This window comes from Echiichthys vipera (assembly GCF_963691815.1).
Source record: "Echiichthys vipera genome assembly, chromosome: 1".
Classification (NCBI taxonomy): Eukaryota; Metazoa; Chordata; class Actinopteri; order Perciformes; family Trachinidae; genus Echiichthys; species Echiichthys vipera.
Genome location: NC_139826.1, coordinates 28670149 through 28692659, shown reverse-complemented (window position 1 = coordinate 28692659; position 22511 = coordinate 28670149). Strand labels below are relative to the sequence as shown.

At 40.6% G+C, this 22511-nt stretch overlaps 1 protein-coding gene across 1 annotated transcript in view; it reads right to left on the bottom strand.

Moving 5' to 3' along the window:
• Nucleotides 1-3899: 3899 nt before the first annotated feature.
• pcdh17 (protocadherin 17) overlaps nt 3900-22511 on the bottom strand; it is a gene marked incomplete at its 5' end in the record, with an annotated part of 56197 nt that continues 37585 nt past the window's right edge. The window contains one exon of the mRNA XM_083925717.1: nt 3900-4952. Within this exon, the coding sequence (XP_083781843.1) occupies nt 4255-4952 (698 nt within the window). The 3' untranslated portion in view covers nt 3900-4254. The remainder of the gene's footprint in view (nt 4953-22511) is intronic.

The window sequence follows — 22511 nt, the reverse complement described above, 5'->3', positions numbered from 1 at the left end:
ACTCAGGACATATTGAGGATACAAAATCAGTTGAGTTTGCTTTTGTTGCAATTTGTTCAATGTCGACCTCTATTTTGGCTTAAAATTACTGTACTAATTTGAGAAGGCTAAATTGGCCGCATAGTGTAGATGCTTGAGAGTGCAAAAATATCAGGTTTGTGAGGTTATCACTTGGTAACAGAAATTAAATCAAAGCCATGACTAGCCATTACTCAATCAAGTCATACAAGAACAAGAGAAAACGTTATTAGTAATTGCTTTTTTATTTGATCTTTTCATTTTCTTTTTTCAGATAGATCACAATGAACACAGCCTTTAGACAATAGCAGTTGAAATAATCCATACAAATGAATGTCTCTGGTATTTTCACCAGTTGCACGTTGTAGCGTGGGGCCCTATGCTATCAGTGTGGGCTTGGGGGTGAGGGAACAACACTGACAATCATGGGGTGCTTGATTTAACTAACCAAAATGGTTGTCTTTACATGTGTGAAGCAGTGGCTGTCTGAGTCTGTATGCACCTGCATCAGTGTGAATCGGTGACCAGAGGCGGTTAGCCACATTCAACAAGGCCCTGTCCTAATCACTTGGTCAAACCAATAGTCTCAAGTGGGCAAAAATAACCCACTCTAGACTTGAGTAATGCATGATGCCAACAGTTTTTATTTAGACAATAATGAGAGGCCTTGCATTATATGCATGTGTTAATCTCAGCAGCAGCCTTTCCTTATCAGACAGCATATTGCCTGAGAGAGGGGCCATGGCTTTAAAGCATACCTTCCATCCACAGGACCCATCTCATTTCCTGCCCACAGTTTTTAAGGGTACAGACAGTGGCCAGGCTAAGGGAACACCATTCGAGGGGACAGCGCTTTAGATGTGCCTGAAGCGTGAAAGGGACTGTTAACTGCAGCCGGACTGAGCGGTAGACAGAATCCTGAGTTGACCTCTGCACTATGTTTTAATGAATGCTCAAATAAAAGAGAGACAGCAGCAATATGGGTTTTGTGTGAGCTGGAATTGAATCTTTAGTACAGGTAACAGAAATTAAATACGAAGAAAGAAAATTGTTTTGTCTCACAATGATGGGCATGAAAGCGAATCACACAGACGGTACACAATGAGATAAAAAGAAAATAAACCATGAAGACAAGTGTGGAAGTGTCACATTGTCTGGGTAGTGTTTTGCCTTTCAGCCCCCAAGTTACCTTTAAGGGGCTATGCATTTAAATTGTGTTTGTGTGTGTGCCTGTGTATGTGTGTGTGTGTGTGCGAGTAAGAGAATTTTCATCAGGATCACAGTTGCAGTGTGCACTTTGTGAAAAGAACATTTGTTATGTTTGTATGATGTGAATATCAGGCTTTATCCAGATAGAGATAACAACTAAAATCTAATTTAAAAATAACCATAAATATTTTCCTCCTCTGTCAAATCTTCCAAGGCCTCTCTAAAAACATCCTCTGCCATCTCTCAGGAAAAGAGCAAGGGTAAACCGAAACCAAATACTGCAGACGAAAGCGAGGAGAAAAGCTAACAGTCACTTTGCTCCTTGGAGGCGAGAAAGCAAACAGCTAAAGAGGAGAAAGGTAAGCAAATGAATAGTGAAAAAAAAGGCAAGTAGGCAAAAGATATAGGTGAAAAATCAGAATGACAGGAGGATGTCCAAACATGTACCTCGATTAAGAAAAAAGAAAGCAAGAACAGAAATACCAAAATACTCAGATGTGACATGTCTGCAGGATAAAATGTGTTATATCTGCTGTCAAGATTCCAACTCAGCTCAGAAACACTTCACTGTTAACACACCAGGATCCATATAAATGCAAGTCACTGTTCCCTCTCATGGATGTATCTTACATTGATTTGGTTTATTGTGGTCATATTTTCCTAAACGCATCTAGTCTAATAGCCTACTGTTCTGCTTATTTTTTTTTTTACTGTCAGAGTATATTAGAAAAAGCACCTCCCTTATTTCAGAGAGTGGCCAAATGTGCCAAAATTTTCAAAAATAAATGTCTATCTTTTTTTTGTTTTAAGAAAGCCTGAATGTGAAGACACTTGGTTATATAAACCATGTACCTAAACAGCTAAGACATCAAATCTAAAGTAACTTGAAAGATAGAATTTCAGATGTCAAGTTTCTCTGCAAAGTATGAGACTTCTAACATGTATCGAGAAGGAGTACACACATAAACAACATAGACTGCTGAAAAAGAACCAATTTTGGTCCTTAATAGAAAATGCACATTCTGGTGGACCAGGGCTTTAGAAGCAGTCACAAGCTCCACAGATACAACAAGCTCTCCGCAGAGACAGTAAGGCAGTTTAATGATCACCAAGGAAACCACTCCACTTTCCATATGGCAGGTTTCTTTTTTGGAAAGAAAGTAAAAACATAATAAACACAAGATACGCATACTAGTTATTGTTAAAGAAAATAGCTGCCCTGTAAAAATCTGCTCAGTAAAAATATGCAGTAATGGTTATCTTGTGGTTGTTGCTTTTTGTTGTTGGTTTGAATTGTATTTTAGATCAGCTGGCTCATTAAGCTTTCAACAGTTATTGTATTTGGTCCAGCTGGACCTTCGGGTAAAAAGAGGCGATATCTCAAAAGCACTGAAGCCAGCCTGCAAAGACGCAGAATAGAGAGGAAAAAGAAAAACATCAACAAAAACCCAAACTAAAGCAAACTCACAGAGTTCGACACCTACTAAGGCAACTTTGCCAAATACAATATAAGCCCATGTATATTGCAACACAACTATATATTAATTTAATAAAATACACAATATAGCTTTTGTACACATAACAATTTGGCTCAAATGCACAGAAATTGCAGTAAAATCAATAAAAATATGTCATTTTTTATGTAAACACATCTAAATTGGATACATTTACACATATAATGATAGTATGTATAGTGATAATGTGAAGGGACATTTTCTTGTTTATTCATATTTTTGGATATTTGTCTTCGAAACAATGGCAGTGTCCTTTGCAGTTCTTTGAGTTAATACCCCGCACTTGACATTAACTCGAGGACACTTTTTTTTTGCTAAGATTCCTCATTTCATTTTTTTTCTTAGAAAATGTATAAATATTTTGTTAATATTTGGACACTATACACGGGTTCATACATATAGGCATCTATATAATCATATAGACATCATCTTTTCACAGTTGAGGAAAAAATGTCCCTTTTTATACAACTTGTGATTGCCTTAAGGCATAGTCACACACATGATTATTCACTGTACACAAGGGACTGAAAGCGGATGATGTTCATGTATAAGACAATTACACAGATGGCCAGTTGTGTGTAAGCGTGTGTGTGTGTGTTTGTGTGTGTGTGTAGGGGCATCAGTGCATGTGAGTGTGTCAGCCTTGTGTGTGAGTGTAGAGCACATGTGTAAAATGTGTGTAAAATTGGTGCATGCAACTACACCAGTCAGCAACATGAATGTTTAAATAGAGGCGTGAGACAGACACAGCTTACACATGTGGTTACAAATGACAGGTGAAACATGGTTACATTGTTAATAATTCTCCTTCAGCGTAGCAATTAAGCCCCTCCATCCACAAGTCCATGACTAATCCCCGACGAGCACACACCTGTTTAACCAATCTCTTCATGTTCAGATACAGGATCCATCACACATTAAACACCTATATTATAGTCAAGAAAGATATGGTTGTTTTGTGTTTTGTGTCTTTCATTGTCCCAAATAGATTTGAATTTGTTCACCTTTTCTACATCGATTGTCATGTCTGACCATAAATAGTCCTTTTTCGTTCAGTTTCTATGGCCGTCACACGTAACAGAAATCCACCTACACAAACTCAGATGTGTAGGATATCACAAGAAACCATGAACAACACACTTATGAGCTGGTGGGCACTTAGATAATAGCTTGCGAGGTGCCAGAAGCATAAGCCTCTGCAATTTGCGTAAGAATCCAAAACAAAAAGAGTTTATAAATTCAGCAGAATTAGGATGTTTGTTAACCAGTTCCTTTTTGTTGGTAGGGATCTAAGCACCAAAACTAGTGCCAAATGATTGACATAATAAATGTTCTCATTGTCCATCCTGTGTCAGAATTCTTAACAACAAATACAGTGAAAAAAGCTCCCCTCATAAGAGCCATTTAACCTTTTTGATTTGTTTTGGTGACAGTTTTGCCATTAGAGTTTTTGGAATAGCATTAGATTCCTTTCTCTCTACCTCCGTTCTTATTTTTGTTGCAGTCCTTTGTGTCACTTCCTGAGTGTGCCAGTGGCCTCACTTCCTCTGCAGTCCTGCAATAGTTTGTCGATGTCTCTCACCACCTGGTCAGCGTCCATTCTTTCACGGTTCGCATTAGGCTCCACCTGCTCCAGAACACACTCCATTTCACCTGTCGCCTCTTGGCTGATCCTGGAGCGGGCCTCTGCAAGCACCTTGGCTACTGGGTCTGAGGGAGGCAAGGGTGGGTAGACCCCCTGGTCTCTGGTTTGTTTGGTTGGTGACAGGTACTGACCATCGGGAGGACCGTAGTGGCCAGAGCAGGTTGCAGGAGGAGGTCTGCCTTCAGCTCCATCAGCTGGGCTTTTGACTGAAGAGCAGGGAGACATGGTGGAGCAGCCCTTGGTAGGACTGCCAGAGGCTGAAGGTACCTCTTGAAGCAGTGGACTGAGGGCACGTTTTGCCTTCAAGTAGGGCTTGACATTTGCTACCAAGATGGTGTGGTCACGCCTCTCTTTTCCAAATGTACAGAACGTCTTCTTGCCATTGGGGTTGACAGTCTCGTAGGTCTCTGTCTCGGGCACAGTCTCCATCCCCGCTGGCACGAACATATTGTTGCGGTAGTCGACACCCTCTGCCTGGTTTCCTCCAGCGGGGAACTGGGGCATCCAGCAGCGGTCAGAATGACCCAGTACTCGGCACTCCTCAGTACAATTCACACAATCCTCATCTGCAGATAGAAAGAAAGGGGGTGGGAGATGGGGGGCAGGGAGAAGAAAGTGATATATATGTCAGCCACATAATTATAGTACCATTATAAAACTGAAGTGTACAAAGAGTTGGAGCCAAAAGTTAATAAGTAGAACCAAACCTAATGGAATTATGTAAAAGAAGTAAGAGCCAGTTAAGGGTGCACATGCACATGAATCCACAAACACACACACCTTTCCAAGGGACTGGGGGACACCTGCTAGTATTTTCCAAAGCTCTGATCAAGGGGATGGCAGAGCATACAGAAGGGTTGGGGAGGCAGTGAGAGAAAAAAACAACAACAGTTGAGGTTTGGCAAAGGCATAGTGCCGTTATCATAAATTCATGTCAGTGGGCTTTGAAGCCCTCCCTAGACAGAGAGGCTGTGCCAAATGGCTTGTGCTTCCTCCCTGTGTGTTTGTGCCTGTTTATTTGTGTGCTCCTTTTTGCTGTTGTTTTTGTTGTTGTGTGTAAGTGTGCATGTGTATGTGTGAGTGTGTGTTCTCCCTCTTTCATCTCTATTCAGAGGGATGCACACTCTGGCTGATTATGGGAGTGTTCATGCCTGTGTCAAACAGATCCAGAACTTGGTTGAAAAAAATAAAAATAAAATAAAAAGATGAGCCCATTTTTTTCTCCTCTTGGGCGTGAAGTGGAAAATAGAGAAAAGAAACAGAGCATCTGTTGTCCCATAAATGGAATTTTTCCATTGGCCGGGTAAGAGGAAACCAAGAGAAGACAACTAAGAGACCACAGACAGACGGGATCCTAACAGTTGGGACAATACGAATGAAATTGGTACATCTAGTTCCTTTCTCATTCTCATCCACACATCAGTGTAATATGCAGTAAGTGGTCGGTTACAACTTACGGATGAAAAAATATTAAAACACTGATTGTGTATCATGGGTGGCACGGCTATATTAAAAAGACAATTTGCACATTCTACTCGACACATTCTGGATGCTGCCTTTTTAAACCTTCACCAATAATTCCAGTGTGCCGGACAGTTCTCGCATCCGCGTCGTCGATTAATACCTGATAATTGGACACCTTGTCAGGCCTTAACCCGCTTGTACCATGGTCACTTACTAAATAAAATAATAATTAGACCACTCATTTATCTTTCATGCCTTTTTGCGGTAAATTTAGAAGGTTTTGAAAAAAGAACAACTTGTTTTCCTTGGCTTCTAGTGGCCACCGGTACAGAATATAATGCGACCCTTAGTAACAGTATAGGCAACAGAACGTTACAATCAAAAGCATCATTTTTCGGCTTCTATGGGTTTAAACAGACAGAAGTGAGCATCTGGTCAGACGCAGCGCTTCAGGACACCATAACACTGAGTCTATGAGTTGGAGCGGCATTTTTCAGTTTTCATGTGGCACACCGGAGCAGACTGATGCATTTCAATCAGCTGAGAGAGAACAATATGAACATCAAATAGCGAGTGACAGTCCGGCCTTGCTGCCTGGCTTAACACTGTAAGGCTAATGAACGCCTACACACACTAATGACTGTAAATGTAGCGGACAACAACAGCTTTTCCTGCGGCACACAGAGACTGAACATGTTTATCAGGTTATTGAAGCCGTAGCCTACTGCCAGCTATGACTTTTAGTTTAGACAGTGGACATTTATCTACTTTATTTTTTTTTTCTATTTATTTATATCTTATATTATTTTAATTATATTATTTATATTTTTTAATAAAAAAAAAAAAAGAGGCATTAACTGCAATTTTTGCAGACAAAGGAAAGACACGGGCAGCACCGTATGTTTGCAAGCGAAGTAAGTTGTTCTTGTTATTGTTATGTTCTTCAGATAGGCTAACTATTTTGTTGCAATAAATTTTTAACGGAATATTTGTGTCGTGTTGCTATGGTTACTTATTAGATTGCGTCAACTGATAAGCAGTTTACTTAGGAGTTCCATCTAGGTGTCCATATATCAGGGGTTAATGCCCACCTATGGAATGTATTCAAAAAGACTATGGTATAAAGAAGTGTAAACTCAACAGGTACAGATGAGACAAACCAAAAAATGATATAAAACAGCATAATTCAACACTGTTCTCCAGTCAAATACAAATGTTTTTTGCACAGCCTTCTAAACAAATGCAGCAGTTCAGGCCAATTTGCATATTGGTTACGAGATATGAAATGCATGTCTGACCGTTTGTGGAGCTAAACACTACAGTCAAACTCCACACTTCCAATAGCAATGCAACACTTGCTTGTTTGCTAAAATACACTTTTTGGAACGGATCAAACTGCAGCAGAACTGACACAGCTTTCTTTGTTAAGAGGAATTAGGCAAGTTTATTCATAGGAGCTTTATTTCAGCCTTGTGGTTTGTTTAGCCCAATGAAAGTATCACTAGCACAAGTGGAAGACAGCAATATTTAAGCTAAAACATAGACTTCAATTGCATGTTTTTAAAATGAACAGATTTTGCCACTTCTCACCTCCCCTGCTAAATGTTAATGGTAACCTCATTCCACATGAGAAAGCTTTGTACTTGTACATTGAGTGAGGGACGAAAACCACATTTTAGACGCTTGCTTTCAACTAACTACAACTGTAAAACTATCTGTCGCAATATTATATACTCAGAGAAAGTGCTCTGGAAGTCAGGTGACGTGGAATAATAAGCAGCAAAAAACGCTTTGGGAGGAGGTCAGGGTCAAGGTCAGGGGTTGGGACATACATACTCCGAACTTCCCCCCAGGCACTGTGGTTTGTGCCCCATTCATGTGCTGTGTAAAATTGAAACTCAAGTTACTTAACAGACACTTTTTTTAAACCAAACCACAATAAACGACAATGAACCTAATGAAGCAGTTTTGTTGTTTGATGTTAACCACTCATTTAAAACAGTGACAGGGAGCATCACGTACCAGTGTGTCAAAAAGTGATGCCAAGGGGTCCTGACAAATAGGGAATGAGAACAAGTTCAGCAGCAGTTTAAAAACATTGAGATTCAATATATTGTGTTGTTTGCAGTAACGTACCATGCCAAATGCCAAAACTTTATTCTGTCGAATGGGTTTGTTAATTTGTCTTTCCTTAAAGCTGCAGTTGGCAAGTCTGGGAGATTTAGTTGACTCCTCTGCTCCCTCCAGTGCACTACAATGCTTCTTCTCTCATTGTTAAACGGCATGGAGTACAAGCTACACAGAGGTAGGCTGGCTTACTTACTCAATGATAGCAATTGCTAACGTCATTTAGTGTATGCCTAGCTTGAGGCGTGTGCATGTGATATTGTAACACGCGTGAGGGGGGATTTGTGGTGTGTAGACAAACTGTGACTGACAGACAGCTCTCACACAGCCCTGTGCTGAGTGGACAAGATGATACGGGCGCAGTGAATTTTTTCAAATCAAACAACAAAATCTAGGTGCCCATTTTTTTTTTTCTAAAACCGGATGATTTATGTTTTTCTTTCGGAGCATTGGTTTCAGTGAATATGATAAAAAAAACGTTTCGGACTTTAACAAGCCTGGTGTGATCTGAAGTCTGAAACCAAAGTCATTGGGTGAAATTTTGAAGGGTAATGTTAATGTGAGGTTTGAAAATGTCCACTGATGCTTTGTATAAAGTAGGGCTGTCACAGTTAACACGATAATAACAAGTTGTTGCAAATTCTTCTTCTTTTTGACCATGTGACTAATGCGCATGTTCTGTGATTAGTAGTCATAGTTTGAGGAAATCATGAAGTGATGCAGTAGTAAAATTGTGTATGGCAAGAAGAAAACGACCTCCTTGAGCAGAAATTAATAAAGAGTCTATGTTGAATGGAAAGTTCAGCTTCAAAGACCTGCCAGGTTCTCTCGACAAGACAAAAGTGGACATGGAGGATGGAGACATCATCGAAGTTTGGACTTAGAGCAATTTAAAAAGTAGAACCACTCGTTCGTTGTTAGTTACGTTATATTTACTGTCCATGTGAGTTAAGTTCCCATCAGAGTACGTCAAGTCTCAAATACCACTTGCTGGCCAAGCATACAGCCAATGCAATGCAGACCACGCTGGATAGTTTGCACTACATTGTGGTAGTATTACAAAGTAATGTTACATTCAGTTCAAGTATAAATGACTTGGAAATAAGGCTACTCACAGCTGTACATCATTTCCACTGTTATTCTCAACTAAATGTGAGAACACAACAACATGACTGTTGAGCTTTAAAGTCACCCCGTCAATTCCATTATGTGATGCACGGCCCTTTACAGTATGGCGAGAGTGCTGCTGTAAAGACCACAAACTTGGGACTAATACAATATTTCATTGATGCAAATGAGCAGACAGAGTGGATGTGCTTGAGTGCACTTGGCTAGGCTGTCTTGCTGTGTTGCGGGTCAGCAGCCTAGATTCCTGAAAAACTGCCCTCCTAAGCTGAAGAGATGAGCTTAACACTTCACAAATGTTTGAAGAAGCCAAACAACGCTGGCAGCGAGAGCCTGACATTTCCTCTGTCGAGGCAGTCATCTGAAGAGGAAATAGGGTGAGCTGAAAAGCGGAGGCCGGACCACTTTGAGAGGGGCTACATTTAAATGGTGTGGGAGTGAACAAATTCATCTGCACACACAGAGAAGCATTTGCATGTGTGTGCCTGTATTTGCACACAAGTGATTCGAGATTTGACTGTGAACATACAAACATCATGTCAAAGCACAAAGATTGATGATTTGGACGAAAGCATAAATCTGAATACTTTCCAACCAGACCACGCCATTACTGTCATCCATCACCAAGCCACAAAATAGAGACCCTATGTGTCACCAAGCTTAACAGCTAGACAACCACTGCCTTTCACACACCTGGCTTGCATGCATTCGAGACACACACAATTAACTTGGCCCCTACAATGTCTTCATGACCTCAGAGGTGATTGTCCATTCACCGTGTGCATATTAAAGCATAAATAATCCATGCAGACATATTTCCCTCTATTTAGTTGGACGAAACCTCTGATAGATTATTTATGTCTCAGCTGCACGTTCAACCTTGAGGCATTCTCCTCATATCTATGTTTAACAATAAGACATATGAGAGCTAGGATGACATTCATCTCTCCCCCCGGCTCTCTCCACCATGTCTCCACCAGCTCTCTGGGATGGGCAATAGAAGCCTCCACCAAGGACGCATTTGCCTATGATGATTTGGCTACCAGGGGCATGCTCAGGCACTCCCTCTGCAGTTTTCCTCTCCGCTGCATTTCTGGTCCAAGATAAATTACAATGATGGATACACTCAAACATGCAACCATTTCTTAGAGCTGGATTCACCTTTCGGTCAATGATTTGATATGGTACAATGATGAAACGCACTAATAATCAGCTTTATTTATTATTTTTGAATATGCAAAGAATCATTAAGAAAAAGAATCATATTACAATATTACTCATTACCATATTAGCTTGTCCACTCAGCTTTATGTTTTATGTTGAAATGCTGTTAGTAGATGTCCTCAATTCATCATGGGATTGCTTTTCTTGTATTTTGCAACATCATTGCTTTCATTTTTCAGATAAAATTATTTGTAAACATTTGTTGTTATAAGTAAAAACCTCAAGAGAGCTTGAACCTCAAGATATCTATCTGTATTAGGCACACAGTCATTTTTATCTTTCACTCTTATCACATTTGCAATCTTAGGCAGTGATACTGAATGGCAAAAGAAATATTTGCTTGAAAATGACAGTGCATCTTATAACCACATTGGCTCTAAACTAAATGTGAACAAATGAAAACAACAGGGGACGTTGCAATGATATGCAGCAATAATTTTAGATTACTCAGCATGATGAAGCGTGAAAAAAAACATCTCAGACATCAGAGGCATGATTCAGCTTCATTTACAGGGAAAGTGTCACTGAAACTCTGATTGAATTGCCCGGTCAGGAGGCAGATAGCTGATGTTTATATCTTTTCAGCCCTTTTGTAGACACTTGACCTGAATCCCTGATTGAAATCAGATATTTATTACACATATATTGCCAACAAAAAAAGTTTAATTAACTCCACACACTCTTTTGTACTTCTGGCTGCTTTTTTTTTTTTACCAGTGTGCAGCCAGAGCTATCTCACTACCTCTGGCAGGGTTAATTGCCTTGCTTTAGGGCAGAATAACAAGACTGGGTAACAATGAGTTAGATAGGATAGTTATGTAGCTGCCAGTTATCTTTACTGCTAAGAGCACATGAAACCGATTTAAAAGTAGCGAGGCTGCTCTAAGAAGTCTGTGAGCAAAAGCAAAAGGATACACAGACCTACAAACCTTAAAAAATTCAGTGCAACACAATTTAGCAAAATTGCAAAAAGAAGCAGAGGATGTTCATAATACGGGTTTATAGTGATATTTGTCAACATCAGATACTGGCTCGCCTCGTAACATCTCCCGGGATGAGATAGGCCAATGAAAGTGAAAGATAGATGAATGAAGGATTTGTTAATTATTTTCTGAACCAAAGAGGTGCCTTATCTAAAATGCAAAAATCAGCCCCCACATGTATCTCTTCTAAGTGACTGGGATAATTTTATAAGAAGGTCTTGCATAGTAATTTGTGAATAATTTCAATAAAGAATACCATTTTAAAGCAATATTAAAAAATGTGTAATGGCTGTCCAATGGTGTATGTCCTGAACATGTATGTGTCTATAATGTGACTATATACACAGTATATCATTTTAAAAATCTGATTCACAATGTTGTCCTTTCTCTAAGTTGAATGCCCTGCTCTTTAGCACCAAGAGTGCTGAGCCTTTGTTGTGCAGTTGGCGGAGTTGAAAGAACAGGAAACAATTATTTGTATCTCATTTTTCAACCTACCTGTTTCTAATAGTCCCCCCTTTCTCACACACATTTACACTCACAATATCCACTATCGTAACTCCAATTGATATGATTCACAAACCAGTGTCCACTGTAAAATGTCAAGATAGAATGAGGTTGATATAAAAAAAAAAAACAATGAACCCAAAGGCGCCAGGAATACATGCTGAAGAAAAAAAACAAAAAGTCTAACCCAGTGGAATACTAAATTATGTGTTCTGCTGTCAATTAGTAAGTAATCATATCCAAACTATTCTTTTTATCACTGTCTATTATCATGAGAGTTAGCAGTACGATGAAAAGCTCCTGCAGCAAACGCAGCATCACAGCAATGGTGAAGGTATTTCTTCTGAGTCATAAAATGTCTCATCTCTTTCCAAATACAAAAAAAAAAGCCACTCTATTTTCCTTCCAGAAAAGTCTTTTACTAAATTAACACTTAATTAAAGAGGTAATTAAGTGCCTACCTGTACGGAAAACATCACACTCAGGAGGGCAAGAAGGCACAAGGCTCTCCCTCAACACAGATGCATAAAAAGTAACTGGTCACCGCTCCTGGAACCCTGACTTGTTTTATCTCCTCTCTTCGATTACATTTTTCAAACTTTCAGGGTGGAAGCTTTCAATATGCTGCGTGAAGGATGTGCACCTAAACCTGTGAGTGTAAAAATGTGCCTGTGTATCAGTGTGTGTCATAAAGCATGGTGTGATTTCCCTAAACACCCTTTTCTCCCTCCAGACGCCTGCCCCCCTGGCCCTACATGCCCATCCCTCCTCGCTTTATTACCCAGCCCTGTGATTAATGTCCCTGTGTCACACACTGTGGTTCCTGTGGTAGGAGGGAGAGGGGGACCAAGAGAGAGCTGTACATACATAGGCTATTGCTAGCAAAGCAGCAGCAGCAGCAGGCTAAACACACAAACTCATAGTGTGGTATTCAGAGTGTTCAAAAAGAAGGTACAATGAACTAAAAAGGTAGAAATCCATGACAGTTTAGCATCCATCACAGTGGTGTTGAATCATTTTACCTTTGTGCACACCTGGCTAGTCATTAGACTGCTCTATGTGAGCTTTTAATTTAGAGAATGGAGAATTATTTGAGATAACGCGGGTATGTACTTGTGTGTCGATGTTGTGTTGTGGTAAATATCCCCCAACCCACCCAAGGTGGACAGGAGGAAAGGCAGCTGATGAAATGCGCAGAGCATCTGTGACAGACCATGACTGCACCTGTTCACCTGAGGGAGCTTGCAGTGTGTGTTTACATGTGCATGTGTGTTATTGTGTTTTTAATCTCCTCGCCTACTGCTATCTAGCCCAGCTGATCCATGCAACTCCCCCCTCACCCCCCTCCCCGCATTCTCAGCCAATCAGGGGGACTCAATATTTGAACTGCATAGATGAGAGAGTCTCCACTCTGACTGCACCTAATGTTTAGTATATATACAATATCTTATGACTTCTTAGGTCACCAGTCTACCAAGCACATTTCAAGTCTGTGTGAAGTGTGTAAAGGGTGCATCTGAAATTCAGATTTTGTTTTTCAGTTAAAAGGTCCGGTACTGTAAAAACTGAGATGTCCATGTCTTTTTGATTGTAAAATAGGTGGAGGTAATACCATACAAGTATTAAAATGCCAAATCCACAAAAAAATGAACACAGCCCGTATTCAGAAACGGTTGCAAAAAGCATGGTAGAAAGCCAAACACAAGCATGAATCTGAAAGTCACATGTACACACGGCCCACACGCGGCGCGCACGCACGCGCGCGCGCACGCACGCACGCACGCACGCACGCACGGACACACACACAAACACACACACACACACACACACACACACACACACACACACACACACACACACACACACACACACACACACACACACACACACACACACACACACACACACACACACACACACACACACACACACACACACACACACACACACACACACACACACACACACACACACACACACACACACACACACACACACACACACACACACACACACACACAATCTGCTCAGTAAGCCATTACGCCACTATATCTTTACATAGAAAATAAGTGTATTTTTCTTATTAATATTGTGAATATAAAGAACAGTGCCTTTAGAAGTTGGACTGGAAAACAGATTTGCCCTGTGGTTATGTACAAAAAACTACTATGTTATGTATTCTCCTGTATATTTGGTTCTGCCTTGACACATGCCCAAACATATCAAAATGGCATATTTCTCATCACTTCAGATATAGAGCCCGTTATTCTACAGTCCCTTCTACTTACAAAGCATTGTTGTGGTAAAAACGAGAACATTACTCAAGTGTATTACTGAATTTGATATTGTTATGATTCTAGAGCAGAGCGGTGCTGGGGAAGCAGGTCTTTTTCTACAGTTGGCACTTCTGTTTTGTCAACATTATTTCAGGAGGTTACAATACAATGGTTTTTCCATGAAAATGTTTTGGTGTATTCAAAATAGCTTGCTGTAGGACCTTCATGTATTACTGGCTTAACGCTCTTCTTGAGATCTATAAACCACAGTAAAGCCCATGATGTAATTTTAAATGTTAATTTGGAGTAACGTGCAGCCTTAAATACATTTACAACTTTCCTTTCTGGAGAAGCTCTCCATACGTGGCATCAGAGCCCACGACAAATATAATGTGCTGAAATAATATAGCTGTATCCATATTAAAACAGTTTAAGGATAATATGTGATAAAATGTTGGTTAGCATCCAATTATTGATTCAAAGTTCTACTGTGCGTGTGTTGAGGGAATAGGTCTGGATTGGTTTGTGCAGTGGGTGGCTTAGCACAATGAGAAGGATACTTCTCTCCAGTGTAATAGCTTTTATCACAGTGGGAGGCGAGAAAATACTGATGCATAGCAGGAAAAGCTTGGCAGCAGCGGTGGGGGTTCTTGGTGGCTGGCAAATGCCGAGACTGAATCAAGGACATGTATCTCAGGATCAAACACGTCCTCACTTCAGGCATTCCCTCACAAACTGCAGGCCCCTCCATCAGTTAATGCCTGGCTAAGTTTTCAAAGAACACCCTGAGGAGAGAGTATTTATGCATAGGAGAGAGGGAGAGATAAAAACCCAAGAGGAGGAGGAAGAGGAGCATAAGCTCATATTCAAACAAAAACAAACACACAAAGCCTAATCAATGATGAGCGAGCAGGGCTGTGTTCTGCTGAGGGTGACGAGGAAGGTCTGTTGTGTCGGTTGTAGAGATGAGGGGCATTTGGACAGTCATGTGGATGCTCTCAAACAACGCTTTCCCTTTAACACAAAGCATCAATTAGGTCCCTAAAATGCATGATGTAGTCCTTATAAATACAAATTAGTTTGCAAGTGACCTATCTGGTTACATAAAGGCTGCCACGTGTGTGTTTGCCTGTTTGTGACATGATTGAGCAGAACATGAAGTGCACTTAGACCATGCCAGGGTCTGTGTCTGTAACTTGAGGGCATATTGAATTTTGTTCAGATAAGTTCATTAAAAGATACTTCATTTTAATATGAATAGCTTTGCCTCACATTGTGTGTCTTTCCGCTACATGCTATTGTGACATGTCATTTGCAACAGAGCCATGTGATGCCTGCTATAACCTCAATTATGAAAGGTTTCTGTTAAATTGTTGTTGAAGGTTGGCCTCAAGACAGCTGTGTGAAAAAAAAGGGAAGGGTGGGGCTGCGGGGGTTATGCTCTCACTGTTTCTCTGTTATCTGTTGACAATCAGACCTCAGTCTAGAAAAAAAGTAACCTCAACAAACGGGTTCAACTGTAATGAACAGCCATGGGAATCTATCCAAGGCCAAAAAGCGCTGAGAACAGGCAAATTGATGTGTATATGTAACCACATCTATGACGTGTGACAACACTTCATCAGAAAATTCCCACTGCTCTTTTTGTGCTGCCCATTCAACCACATTTTAAGTGTTCTTAACTGAGCTGCTTTCATTGCTGGAGACAGAATATCAGCATTCCCTTTTGTTTAGTTGTGCATACATCAACTCCACCAACTGCAGCACACACTGTTCACATCAGTCATAGGCACTCAATAAATATTGCAAGGTCAGATACGGAAGATCCTAGCTTAAACCAATCAAAAAACCTGAGCTTTCTTTTCCAAGCTGTGACTGAAGACCTTGTATAATTCACATTTCCTCTGGCTACAGCTCACTCTTCTAACCCCTCTTTTCTCTCACTCCTTAAGTGTTCTAATGGTGGAGCAATTGCAGCAGAGCAGCCACAGGCAAGCTATTAGATATAGATGTCTGACAGGGGCCACCCTAACATTATTCCCGCTAAAAATCAAGCTATTCATGCCTATCAAACACTTAACATTGAAAAGTTATAACCTGTAAGAAAATTAAAAAAAAAGAAAATAAATAACAAGAGTTTAGCAACACAGCAAGAACTTGAATATAGAAGCTGCTGAACTAAACCTGCAGATTGTCAGTTTAATAAAGTTTATAGCTGCCAGGAACCCAAAATAGAAGAAAATTTGCACAGGCAACTGAGATGTGTGAAAGCCCCATCAGCAAATTCACCTGTTTTATTTTAACTTGGCTCTAGCTGATGTATAAAAAAAATATTGTTCTGCAAACATATTCACCAGTTAATAGACATGTGGTATATTTAAATAATGCTGACCTGTAAAAAAATGAAAAACAACAACATACTGTATATTTACCCTATAATAAACAGGCACATTGTACACAGTGCCAACACATACACTAACACATACATACGAATCAGGACATGTACTCATGATAATGTGATGCTTTAAATTACAGATATACATAATGTCTTCTGTCCAAATATTGAACATAGAATTATGAGAACAGGTAACAAAACAAGCCTACTGCACAGCCGACTTTTAAAATTGGATAAGGTGGTGTTCTCTGAGGCATACATGTGAGCAAGAAGGTACAAAGAGACACAGGAAGCCACAGGTCAATAGTATCTTGTTACCTTTACCTAGAGAGAGACATGTTTGGGTGGCACAAAGGGTGGCAAGGAGACAAAAAGAGGACTTATTAGAAGATGAGGCGAGCAGCGTGGTGAATCAGTGGCTAATCCTCCGTTTCCTCTAAGCCTGTGTAATTAGGACATGGGGGATTGCACCGTGACAGGGGATGCTTCTGGCCTGCCCAGCTTTTTTCCTCTCTTTTGTTTATTTCGTCCCTCTTTAGCCTGGGTTTATGGCAGTTTGTCATCTAAATATAGCGTGCCTGTGTGTGTGCCTTCTCTTTATTGTGTTTGCACCGCAGCATGTTCACTCATGAGCAACATAAACAGACACAGCAGGCCTGTGTCATGTTTTATTTCTACTCACTACTACTAACTTTGGTCGCTGCGTGACACCCCTTGTATTTGGGCATATTTGCGAGAATCACATGGGCTGTTTCCGTCAAACAACAGTTTACCCATACACACACGCACACTCACGTTTGAAAGATGTCTATAACTGGAGAGCCTGAGGGGAGAGAGAGCACAGTGTGGACCAGACATAAGACCAGAGACCAGAAAGGCTGATCAGCATCCTTGTGTGTGTTAATAGTCTTAATCTACTTCCTTTCCTCAGTAGACGGCAACAAAAGTTGCCTTGGCCCATTTAGAGAGATAGAGAGCACATGAAATAAAGTGAGAGAGATAAAAAAAAGGGAGGGGGCAGGGAATTAACAAGAAATTCAGCCGAGAGAATCTATGACTCACCAGCTCATTACAGAAATCCTTTTTTTATCCAAGGAGAAACTAGGTTTAAAACACCCTATTAAGGAAAGAATGAGGGAAACCTTTTGTTGCTAATTCACAGAGGGTCGTCTTTTGAAGTACTTCACTCCAACAACCCTACTACTTTAATGATGCTATTTAGATTCGCGAGATCTCTTCTTCAACTGATTTAGTGCCTAAAGTGACACGCTGTGTCCTGTCCTGATAACTGGACTAAAACGCCAAGCATAAATACATGCAGCATTGTGGAGGCTTCACTCAGATGATTCATATAACAAGATCCACCAAACAGCATACAATTATGTCACATTTGCTGAATCATCTCATATTGTCTCTCTCGCTCTCTCTTTCTGTCTGGCTCTCTGTTTGTCGCTCTCTTTTGAACAAAAAGGATTCGAATAACCTAGGGTGTCATGGCTTTGTTCAAGTAATCATTCCCATGTGTACTGCTTTAGCAGGATTAGAGAAATAGCTTCTGATTCTCAGCCTCAACATAACCATCACTCTAATACAACAACACATACAGTATACAGTACTGTAGCATAGCAGTGCCCTTTCCACTGCATTAGTGTTCTGTGATATCAAATGACCTTGACCCTTTTTAGCTTTGAGTTTTTGTATGTATAATTAAGCTAAGCTCTGAGATGTTTATAAATTCATCAAAACCATGCAAGAAAAGGAGGAAAAAGGAGAATTCCCTAAGCCTTATGCTTATGTGACAGCTTGCTGCCACTAGCAATAGCCTCCTCTATGCTGAAACAGGCCACACTCAATAAAAACAGGGTAAATAGGTGAAACACGTCAAGAGACTTTTCACTCAAGCCTAATGCAATGGCAAGAAGGGGCCAAAACCGATACATATTAATTAGTCATGGCTGGTTCTGAATTGGGGTTAAGTAAAATGTTTTAGAGATCAACATAGTGAAATATTGGAAATCGTGTTTTCAATACAAACACAAACAAACACAATTCTAAAGAGGAGTTTGGGAGTTATGTGCTTCAGAAGAAAACCCAGCCTGTTTGGATGAAAAGCTAGATGTGACAATTTCACAATGTTATCTTTCACATTCAATTTTGCAGATTGTGATACATACTGTACAGTAAAACCGCCAGAACCTCCAGTATTTCTTAGAACAGCTGTGACACTTGTGAAGATCTGTGTACTTCTCTTTTAATTCAGCTAAACTAACAGAACAGAAAGCTGTGTAAAAATACTGTGAGCTTACACACATACACTATCTGGTGTGACACCAGTCAGATGGTTTCAAACAGCAGAATATGACAGAACAAGCCTGCTTACTAGTGTGTGCAAATATTTTATTTTTTCCTTGCTCACTGGAGCGTAGACTCAGGTATTTTTATTATGTATTATTTGTGTGTAAATCAAATGGGCACATGCACTACTTACATGTCATTTGTGAAAGAAAAGGGGATTGTCAATGCTGGAACAAGCTTTTGACTAAATGAATGACCATCATCTATACCGAAAATGTATAAAGTAAAGTTCAAATCACCAAACTTTCTCCTTGTACCGCACATTGCACCAATACTGTGTGAATTATCAAACTATCAAGTCATAGTATCATCGCCAGCTGTAATAAAATGGGATCAGCCCCAGCGTGAATGCTTGTGCGCTACATCTGCCAAGAGAGGGGAAAGAAGTGTGACGACTCAACACCTGTAAAGCTACCTGTCATGACGCATAGCAGCACCACTCTAAATTAATCATCTAGCATGTGTACTTGCGAGACTTATACGTGCAATAAAAAAAAAAAAGTACACTTAAGCATGTAGGCATTTGATCAATTGTGCCAATGAACAGCAGTGTAGCTCCCCTAAGGATATTGGCGAGTGTTGAACAGAGGATAAGTGGAAAGGTGGAGAGAGGTAGGTTGAGTCGATGGTGTTGGCTTTCTCAGCCCCCGGGCCAAACACATTTAGAGAGCTAACTGACACACTTTGGATGTATTAGCCACAGCAAGCTCTGCCAACCTCTTCTCTATTCCTGCTGCACCTCCTCCTCCTCCTCTTCCTATCGCCGTCTGTCTGTCACTACAATCTCCCCTCCATGCACGACTGAGGAACATGCCTAGTGTTTCAGCAACATTGCTTTAGCATTGATGTTCCTCTGTTCCCCAGCCAAATTGTTGTTTGCTGTCTAGACACTGGTTGCTTATGCGTCTGTATGGATAAACATGTGCACGCGCTAACACTCTCACTCGTGTGTTTATAAATATGATTAGATTAAAAGAAACTGACGGAAATGCAATAACGGTCTATTAGTCTAGCCGTCAGGGGGGATAATCATTTCAAATAGAAATGTGTTTTCCATCTCACTATCTAAATTATACTTTCTTTGCCTCTCAATCAGTTTCACTCCTGAGACTGCCGGGTTATGAGCATGAGGCTTTAAAATAGGCTGGGTTCAAGTCCAGGCCACTGCAATAAAACACAAATAAATAGAAATATATAGCAATAAATACCTCTTACAAAAACCCAGAGGCTAGAGGGCCCCAGCTCTCTCTGACAAATGTATGCATTGAATTTGAAGGTGAGAAAAACAACTATCCTCAATCCATGCTGTCCCATTCTATGCGGTGGTTTAAGATTAGGGTCAAAGATTAGAAGGCTTACACCAGATAAGAATAGGATTAAAAGAGCTCAGAGATGTAAAATTACAGATCAGAGAACTGGTAAAAACACACCTGAATTGTAAACAAACTCATAACATGGCATCCACCTGTCCTTGTGGACAATCCTGGCATCATATGTGTGTGTGTGTGTGTGTGTGTGTGTGTGTGTGTGTGTGTGAGTGTGTTTGTGTGTGTGTGCTTGTGCGTGTGTGTGTGTGTGTGTGTGTGTGTGTGTGTGTGTGTGTGTGTGTGTGTGTGTGTGAGGGGGGAGGCACAAAACAGTGAAGTCCTGATGGGAGAAAGGAAAGCGAATATTATGGAAGAAACATCCAATATTCCAGAGAGGGATTCAGCACACATCACAGGATGCCTCTGCAGTAAGTCTGTTAGATTTGGGATTAATGGACTCCAGAGGGGCCTGGACACACACATGGAGGCACACACACTCAGCAGCATCCACACACACATACACACTAAATCCACTACCACAGCGCTTGATAAGATTCACAATCCAGGCTAGCAAAGCACTGCAGTGAAGAGTATATCTATTCTAGTAACTCTCCACAGTAGACTCTCTACTGCAGCATGACACTGTGTTACATGTTATAAGTTAGTGAAGGCAGTTAGTGTAATTTCTTAAAATTCCAGTAAATGTTGTACAACTAAATGCTACAACTGTTGAGTTGGTTTGAGTGCCAAATTTCCATGAATGCAGCACAGGCTGTTTCCAGTCATGTCTGGTCGACTGTTTGGACAAGTTCTTCATTTGCTTGTCAAATTACATAGCACAGGCACGCACACATGCATGGATGCATACATGCACACAAGCACACACAACCGTAAGTTGCCTCCAAGCTCCAATGAGTTCATGCAAATTACAAAAATGCATCTGGTGTTAAGGCTCAGCTGTCATCTGATGCATTTTAAGGAAAACACAATAAAATGGGGGAAACGCCCAATGAATCTATTTTGTTTAATCTCAACAGACAGAAAGACAGCCTAATCCCAACCATGACTGCCCTGACGGCCTTTCCACCCACACCCAACACATCCCCTGCCCTCTGGGTTAAAACCACAGGTGCAGGCGAATGCAAACCACTTGGTGGAAAATGCTCGGTGACAGCACTCTGGTGTGTTTGCGATTGGTCAGTGAACAATGAGGGAGTTTCCTGAACCACTTGTCGTGCTGACGGAACAGCTGGACACTAACACCAGACACGGATCAGGGTGGGAAGAGACCATGCGGAACTTAAAACTAAAATGAGATCTAGCAGGGCTTAAGCTCACTGTCATTTCACAAACTGCTTGTGACTTGCAAAGAAAAGTAAGTTATTTGCAAAAAAATCCACTGCATCTAAATGTGTGGACTACATTTTACACTGCAAATGTGTCCAAATGAAATAGGGCTTTGTATACCACGTGATATGATTAATTTACCGATCAATTGACATTGGTGGATTATAATTCATATTTGAATAGAGTTGGTCATAATTTAGCAGCTCAAAGCTGAAAAAGGAAAATCGTGGCATCACCTGTTGTTTGATATGTCTTGAATTCTGATGTGGTTGCCTGGATACAGCAACAGCCAATGTGTTTTTTCAGTCAGTCTCTGTGTACTAATTCACTGGCTTGCTCTGCCATTGTCTGCCTCCTCTCTTTTGAGCACCAGCACGCAGGCACGGACCCACAGCCATGTGCACACCCAAACTAGCTCTCATCCACATGATCATCCTGAGCAGCATTATCACATTCTGGGGAACTAATTTATCCCTCGGCTAAAAACGTCATCTTCTTTCTTGATGGAGGGGATGAGAGGTGGCACAGGGGACCATCAACCAGATATCCCACTTGTTAATCAAGGGAGATTTTGATCACCTTCAGGGACAGATGGACAACTGTTTTCAAAACATCCCCCCTGAATGAATCCCCTATTGAGGATACTTCCTCCAGCAGCCACAACCTTGTGTTGAATGTTTGGAAAATTCCATAATTTTAGTTCTAAAACTATATCAGATATAGCTGCAGATATTTTAATTCATTTGATGCATTCTGTGGTGCCTTAGAATAAATCATGTTCTATTTCATTTGTAGTGTAATACATTTCAGCAAAAATAACAGATAGTTTACCAAGTGCTTTTAAACTTGCAACAGCTAATTCTAACAATAAAATCTGAAAACACAAGTGAATGCTAAGAAACACATCTACAGTAGGTTGAGTGGTGTCCTGGGTAGTGTTATCTTTAAAACCTGTTACAGAAAAAAACCTACACATCTGTAACACATCCAAACCCTCTGCCTCGCCGTGGTCTGA